General features: G+C 46.4%; 2 protein-coding genes across 2 annotated transcripts in view; one reads left to right on the forward strand and one right to left on the reverse strand.

Annotated features, from left to right (window-relative positions):
• The first annotated feature begins 1231 nt into the window (after positions 1–1231).
• Positions 1232–8328, forward strand: part of LOC119349982 — an 11287-nt gene continuing 4190 nt past the window's right edge. The window contains exons 1-2 of the mRNA XM_037618051.1: positions 1232–2119; positions 2852–2869. Coding sequence (XP_037473948.1) covers positions 1232–2119; positions 2852–2869 — 906 coding nt within the window. The remainder of the gene's footprint in view (positions 2120–2851; positions 2870–8328) is intronic.
• The window catches only part of LOC119299432, a 2077-nt gene continuing 1368 nt past the window's right edge, over positions 7620–8328 (reverse strand). The window contains exon 2 of the mRNA XM_037576668.1: positions 7620–8325. Coding sequence (XP_037432565.1) covers positions 7655–8325 — 671 coding nt within the window. The 3' untranslated portion in view covers positions 7620–7654. The remainder of the gene's footprint in view (positions 8326–8328) is intronic.

Raw genomic sequence — 8328 nt, forward strand, 5'->3', positions numbered from 1 at the left:
CCCTATGTAATATGTTGATGACATATTATTTGTTTATTCAGCTATATCATGGGTGGCCGCATTTTTCGTTCTTTTGGTGATGGTGGCCACTTCACTTTATCTTTCACCCAAGACAAGATATGATGAGCCCCCGCAAAAAAAAGAAAAGATATAATGAGGAGATAAATTTGAAGGTTGAAATGTTTCTCAAGACATACTTCCTCTTTAGTACCTGGGAAAAAAGACACGATATAATATGGCACATTGAAACCCATGATTAATTGTTCATGATTCTAGCTAGACTAATCAAATGCTTTCCTCTTTAGGACTTGGTAAACAAGACATATGAGTATTTTACAAACATGCATGCACGAAGTATGAAAACTAATAATTTTATCCACATGAAAAATAATGTGAACGTTGTTATTAGGCAGCAAGACAAATGCTTGGAACATTGTCCCTGTATCGAAAAAGGCTTTTGCCCCGCTTTATAAATAAAGCAAAATACTGTCCCAGCTTTAGAAGAAAGCACAGCTTGCTCTAGTATAATTGTCAACAGCTTGGAACATGATTATTGGCCACTAGTGATAAAGCACAGCTTGCTCTAGCAAGTATAACCATACAATATATCATAGCCATACGTAGCATATATATACCACATCGATCAAACAAACATATTATATGGTCTTAGCAGATCTAGAGCATTAAATTTGTCAGGTTTCCCAAAACGTCACACCAACCGGACGCAATATTTAGTGGTTTCTTCCTAGTACATCCAATTTTTTTCTCTTGAAAATGCAACACAATTTAGATATAGCTGGTTGTCACATGCATGCCAGATCAATCAGCTAACTATATTATATAGCATCAAATGAGGATGGTCTCTGATGCTCTCTTGACAAAAGATGCTTAAGCTTCTAGAGTTGAACATGTGAAGACCGACAGTGGCAATGTAGGACAGAGGTACATTGACCAATAAATAATACCATCAAGCAACACCATTTGCAGACAAAATTACCAATTTGCGCATCGATATATTCTGGACCCCGGCCGAGCCATGTGTGTACTGCATAGATAGATTCCGAGACACACATGCATCCAGCAGCCGGGAAATTGTCCGGCATGGGCGACGTTGCTGGCTGGCTGGTTGGTCTATAAGAGGAGCGACAAGGCCGTGTGCTTCTTTGTTCAATCAGTAGTTCATTCATCTCTGCCACTCAGCTGTGTTTATTTTTAGGTAGGTAGCTGGGCGATGAGCATGGAACCATCTTGGGTCGTGCCTTGCGACTCGGGTTGGTCCATGGAAGATGCAGCTGCTGCGTGGAGTAGTGATCATAGGATTAGCTTCCAAACATCCTTGCCTAGCGGTAGTGATAGCGGAATGCAGCTGCAGGTGGTTGAGTATGCAGCCCCAGCCACACCCACACACGATACTTGTACAGATCAGGACCAGGTGCTCAAGGAAGTAGTGCAAGCGTTCAATGCTGACTATTTGGACATTATGGAAAAGAAGATGCACAGGTTCCCTCCCAGCCTGGTGGATGTCGACGGCCGGTACAAGGTCCCGGTGACTGTGTCCATCGGCCCTTACCACCATGGTAAATCCGGCCTGCTGGAGGCAGAGCAGGTAAAGCATGCGGCTGCCAACCAATGCATCAGGGACTCGAGGGGCTCACTCCAGGAGATGTACACTAAGGTCTCCTCCGTCTCAGTCGTCGCCCGCAGACTCTACCACCACGATGACTTCGTGCCGATGATGTTCCTTGATGCTTGCTTCTTGGTGCAGTTCATGCGTTGGTATTATGTCCACGACGACGAGTTCGATCAGGCGCTGGTCAGCTATTTCTACGCCAACTTCGAGCGCATCTACACCGACATAATGATGCTCGAGAACCAGATCCCTTGGGTGGTGGTTGAAACCATCTTCCGCTTCATGCCGCCAGCGCCCTCGCCCTGGCCCTGGGAGATGTTCGTCGCTGCGATGAGAAGGGGTCTGAAAAACCAAATGGTTGACGACGCCCTGAAAAAGGAAATGGTTGGCGACGTCCATGACATCGACGTAGATCCTGCCTATGAACCGCCGCATCTCCTCGGCCTCGTCCGGTTCTACATCGTGGGAAACTACGACAACGACAACAACGTCCAGCTCCCCTCTGGAGAGAAGCCCACGTCATTATCTATCAGCGTCGCCGAGCTGATAGATATGAAGTAAAATCTGAAGTATAAATTAGCCCGTACGAATATACAGCTAGGTTTATGACTAGTCAGATAAATTTCAGAGGTTCAGTTTTACCACACGAATCACTTTCTTTGTGCTCATGTTAATATTTTTAAATTTCTCTGGTATTTTTACCTAATCCATTTAGTCCTATTACTATGATCAGGAAAACGTCACCATACTCGATTCTTTTTCTGAATAGAGTACAGACACAGACGCTCATACATATGCACATACAATCATCCCTATAAACGCACGCACGCACGTAATCGCTACCCATATGAGCATTTCGGAGAGACTAAGCCGGCACATCATCTTGAGATTGACAAAGTTGTCACAAATGCCTTCGTAGTCAATGGGAACGTCTCCTCTCACTAAACGCACAACGCCAGAAGGCCTGAAATAAATTCAGGAAAACGCGAGCCCCAGTGTCAAGTCCGGAACATGAATTCTAGTGGGTAGGGGATACCACTATCCTCCTAACCATCTAACCACGGGTTGGTTCGTGACCGTACTATATTCAAATCACATCTTCACATGACAAGATAAAGTAGTGCACTCCCTGGTTCCTACATAAACAAAGATCAGTATCTTCCGAGAAAACATAAGAAAAGCTAGAACTTTGAACAGATGGAAATACATTGACATATCAAGGAAGAAGAAGCCGACAATGTAAATAAACTTATAAGATGCACTTATCAAAATTACTGGATTATAAATAGAAACCCAATGCTATACACAGTTCACTAGATTTGAACAAATGAATACTGTTCCTGTAATCATGTCATTAGTAGTATATTACCTAAGTTTTCAATGATGTGTTTTCTTTTTGTGAAGGTAACATCTGTTTATGGTATGCACTTCTACATATGTCGGTTCTCAAAAGGAGAATTTGGATATGTCACATATAATTTTGCAAATGTCCAGTGTATCTGCAGGACTAGCTAGGTAGGAAGAAGCAATTGTTTACCTCAGTGCCTCGAGAGGGCAGGATGATTTTGAAAAGGAAAACGGCCGGCATCTAATTTTCCATTGCTTGAAACATGATTACTTGCGATGAGTGACAAAAGAACAGCTCGCTCTTGGAAGTATAACCATACAATATATCATATGGAAGCCATTCATAACAAATATGTGTATCTCATCGATCCAACAACCATACTATATGGAACCTTAGCTGAGCTAGAGCTTCAAATTTCGCCGGTTGATAGCTGGCCGTCAGATGCCTGTTGGATCAGGCAACCATATTATATAGCATCAAATGAGGTTGGTCCAAAGTTGCTGCTGTATTGTGATTCATTATAAGGCTACTAAAGATGAACATGTGAAGGCCGACCGTGAAGGAACTTGAACATCTGAACGACCAGCCAGCCTGTTTGGCGCCTGTGGCGACCAGTAGCTAGCTAAGGTATAATGGACCGGGTGTGAAGTATGATTAGTTATTATTTCAGTTGTCATTACTTGCTTGGTTTGACGCTAGCTCCACGCTCATGGTAGTTGGTAACCATACAAGGTCCATGCTAGCTCCATCCACCCACACCCCAGCCACAAATGCCTGTTTGGGGTTGGTTCATTAAGATGAAGAGGAATAAAATCATGGCCGTGATCTCGGTCATTGTTGCAGTTCTCAAAATCTTATCGTTGCTCCAAGCTCTCAAGACGGGCTATGACGTACTGGACTGGATTGTACTAGCATGCATGTTCTACTTGTATGCCTTATTAGTCGCATTGTAAAATTCCTTGCATCTCAATCCTAATTCAAGTGAAATTTGTATCTGAAGCACGACAAGCCGCATCAAGCAATTTGCATGAATTGCTTGTAAGCAAGTAGATGTATAACATGTCGGTACTCCAGCAATAATTAACTGACATGCCCTAATGAAACAACCACTTAGTACATAGAATAATCTAACAGGTTAATATGATATAATATGGTTGGTGTTATATTAACTCTTGTCGTGAGTGAGAGGTGTTATATTAACTGGTCAGTAGGATATAATCTACCTATAGCTAGTACAATGAACTGAACCGGCATGCATCACTAGTAGAAAACAGGGCTTTGGTTTTTGCCAGATCAGAGCAACAATCCCGATCAACTTACGAACCGGGACTAATGCGTGCATCAGTCCTGGTTCGAGTGTCCAGGACGCCGACTGGGCCTCGGCAGGCACCAGTCCCGGTTTGGCTGGGACCTTTAGTCCCGATTCCAGCCACCAACCGGGACGAAAACAACCGAGGTGATAAACTTAGTCCGATTGGGCAATGTTAGATGCCAGTCGTATTCCATATATTGGTGATGGGCCAAGTAAATTAATGGCTTAAATACCATATAGGCAATGAAAACTAAACAATTCTAATTTTCAAAAAATATTGTAATAAGCAGCATATCTCGTACAAATATATTTTTCCCAAAAAAGGAAATAAAATAAAATAATTGGTGTATAAGAGCATCTACTATCGGACTTGACAAATCCGCCCCCCTATATGCTCGCGAGCACGACCGCAGACAGCGCCCATCGGTCCCTCATATCTTGCGCCGCACATCCACATACCTCAAATGCCGATCCTCACATTCAGGTAATTCATGCACATCGATCATGCGATACAAACTGTCCGAATTCAACAATTCGAAACAAAGCAAAGCAATTAACAGTTCAACAAACCGGACATGCCAAAATGAAATCCATGTCCGAGCGTGACAGATGGCTCGCTTGTCAGGTCACTGTCCGGACGCCATCCATGTCGCCTGCTCTAAGCCCATGCTTGCATCCTACTCGTCCCGCTCCGCATGCATCCTTGCCACATGCTCCGCCTACATCCGGACTGCTTGCTCCGCATGCATCCCGGCCGCATGCTTCGCTGCCACAGCCGCAGCCGTCCTCGCCGCCTCGTACTCCCTATGGTCGTTGATCTCCTACTTCTTATCCACAAGCCACTTCTTCGCATCCTCCGTGTTCCGTGCGAGTTGCAATCTCTCCTTCTCAAGCTCAATCTTTTCAAATGTCTTGGCCTTTCTTATTGACATAAACATGCTTGAAGATGAAAATAACTCGTCTAATGAACCCTTTTTTTTGTCTTTCAGTTGAGAGATTGCTTTCCTTTCTTTTTCTCCGTTAATTCTTTGGAGGCAACATTTTAGATTAATGACCTAAAATTACAAAGAAACATAGTACATAGAACTAAAAAATTGTACATCAGCAGTTCAACACCTTAACAATCCTATAACATGTATACCGAAACTCGGGATGGAGGATGATATACGTACGTCCAAACGACCGAGAGGACGATGATCGATGAACTCACCCGATAGCACGGTCGCAGCCTTGCGGATGGACGGCTGGCAAGAGCAAGACGAGCCAACGGCGGCAACTGCCGACATCTGAACAACGGCGCGACGCAAGAGTGCAACAGCGGCCAGCAGCCTGCTGCAGTGGCGGCAGGCGGCGGCCAGCAAGGCACGGAGCGGCGGCAAGAATGGAGAACGACCATTTGATAGCGGTCATGATGGATCGATGCGTGTGAGACACGGCCATCCTAGCGCTTGCGATCAGCCAATTGGGCCCATCATGCTGCTTCTTCCTTTTTTTTCCCTTTATTTTTACTGCGCTATCTATATAGACGCCCTGCTCTTCACTGGCGACAAGAGTTAATATAACACCAACTATATTATATCGGTTACTCAAAAGAAAAATCCAACTATATCATATCTGGTTACCTCTAGATTATAGAAAAAAGTATACTTTTCGTCCCTCAACTCTTCAAGAAGTCTAGGTTTGGTCCCTTAACTCCTAGACCAGTCAACTTGCACCTCTAACTCTTGAAACCGGACAAGTTTAGTCCCTCGTATCGACTGATCCGGTGACTCAGCACGGTTTTGACTGGTCTTCGTCCATGTGGGTGGTATTTCTCTCTCCTACTCACCCTCTCTCTTCTTCCTTCTCACTGTCTTTGTATGAGCATTTCATCGAGCACATGAAGCGCACCTATACTTCTTCTGTCTTTTCGTCCGACATGAGTGACGCGAGCGCATCCTCGGCCGAGAAGAGCGGCCGTGTGTCGTCTGTGCCGCGAGCACACCGCCGATGCTGTTGCAGCTTGGCACGCATGCCGACGGCAAGTGCAAGAACGCCGGTAGCGAACGACAGGTCGACAAGGTGACTCTGATGGCACTGAACTCGGCGTGGGCAGAGCCGGGGTCCACTGTGGTGGAGCGTGTTCTGTACAGCTTTCGAGTAGGCGAGCACACCAGGGTTCTTCTGGACCACCTCGTCATCGTCTCCCTCACCTCGCCGCACACCAATACTGCAGTTAGATCCACGCGCACTACCTCGCTATGGCCACGAACGCCGTCGACTTTTATGGGAAGAAGAACTTCATGGCCGACGGCTACCACCACAGGGACGAAGCACTCGAGTTTGCGGATGATGCAGAGTGCCTCCATGCGGTCGTAGCGCAGCAAACCCACGACGCACGTCAGCATTGGTCCTGGCCAATGTGGCAGGTGGTAGCGGGCTCTCAGCAGCTCGCCTCGGCTTGCCGACTACACTTCCCAGGCCTCTGGTTGGCTTCCTCCTCCTTGGCATTGCCACAGTATGCCCCAAGGCTAGACTGATGTCGAGTCGAGCCGCCTATGTCCAAACCATCGCCGTTGTATGGAATCGCCTCCCACCCTTCTCGGCCGTCCAGACCATGTTCGTCGTGCACAGCTGTTCCCTCCTGGCCGTACATCATGTAGAGCATCCCGCGGTGGACCGCGATGTCCAGCAGCCGATTTGTGCTTTCGGAACATCCAGCAGACGACACAGGAACCAGCACCCAGTGCTTCCCATTCCCAGGAGCGTGTGTGGACGGAGAAGCTGTGGCATACGCCATCGAGTAAATTGGTGAAGGCGCACTTTACGGGAGGTGGTGAGCCATGGGAGCTCCAGCGGTGGCAACAACCTTTGCTCAACCATGAAAGGCACACAGGAGTGCATGTCAGGTGTTCAATGAAATGGCTCAGCAAGCCGATGAGAGAAATACCGCCACATAGACGAAGAAGGATCAAAACCGTGTTGAGTCAACGGCAATACCGGATCAACCGAGACGAGGGACTAAACTTGTCTGGTTTCAAGAGTTCGAGGTGCAAGTTGACTGGTTTGAAAGTTGGGGGACGAAATCTAGACTCTCTGAAGAATTAAGGGACGAAAAGTATACTTTTCTCTAGATTATACTAGTAGTATAGTATGTAGTACCAAGTGGTTGTTGGGCATGGCGGATAATTAATGCTCTATCATACTACATCTCTACTAATAATTGATGCTAATTGCTTGATGCAGCTTGTCGTGATTGAGATACAAAGAATTTCAACTGAAATAGGATTGAAATACAAGGAATTTTACAACGCGGCCGAATAGTAAGGCGTACAAGTACAACATGCATGGTAATGGTACTAGAATCAGGTCCGGCACGTCTTAATTAGCGTGGCTTGAGAGCTTGGAGTGACGACAATATGCCGACAACTGCAGCAATGATCGAGATCAGGCCCATGAGTTTAGTCCTGTTCTTGTTAAGGAAGAGGATAAACCTGACCAAAGGTGACCTCCTCTGCTTGAACTTCTCGATATCTGTTATTATGACGAGGTAGAATATTCCGATGCGCATGTTCTTGCCAATGGAAGTGAAGAATTTGAGCGCCTCCTTGCTGGTGAGTCCTCCTCCTTCGATGACATGTTTTTTTTGCAGCTCATGCACGTGCTGCTTCCGGTCCAGCAGCATGGCGAAGAGGTGGAGGTAGGAGCAGACAGCAGAATCTTCATCAGGAACACTTTCATGGTAGAAATCTGGGGTCTTGCCGAAGGCCGCCATGTTGACGAGCCAGGCCGCATTTGCCTCAGTCAGGTACAGGGGCCGCACGAAGAGATCGGCGACAGCGAAGAAGCACCACGTTGTCTTTTTGAGGCGCATGCCCACTAGCCTTGTCCCCTTTTCCTCACGTTCCAGCGTGATACCGATGTCGGCAAGCTCAGCAACGCTGATAGATAATTTCATGTACTTCTTCTTGTCGTCGTTGTTGGCGGGGCGGGGGTCTTCGTTGTCGTCGTCGTCATTGGGGGAGTGGGGGTCTTCATTGTCATCATCGTCGTCGTCAT

The sequence above is a fragment of the Triticum dicoccoides genome, chromosome 1B (assembly GCF_002162155.2).
Source record: "Triticum dicoccoides isolate Atlit2015 ecotype Zavitan chromosome 1B, WEW_v2.0, whole genome shotgun sequence".
Classification (NCBI taxonomy): domain Eukaryota; kingdom Viridiplantae; phylum Streptophyta; class Magnoliopsida; order Poales; family Poaceae; genus Triticum; species Triticum dicoccoides.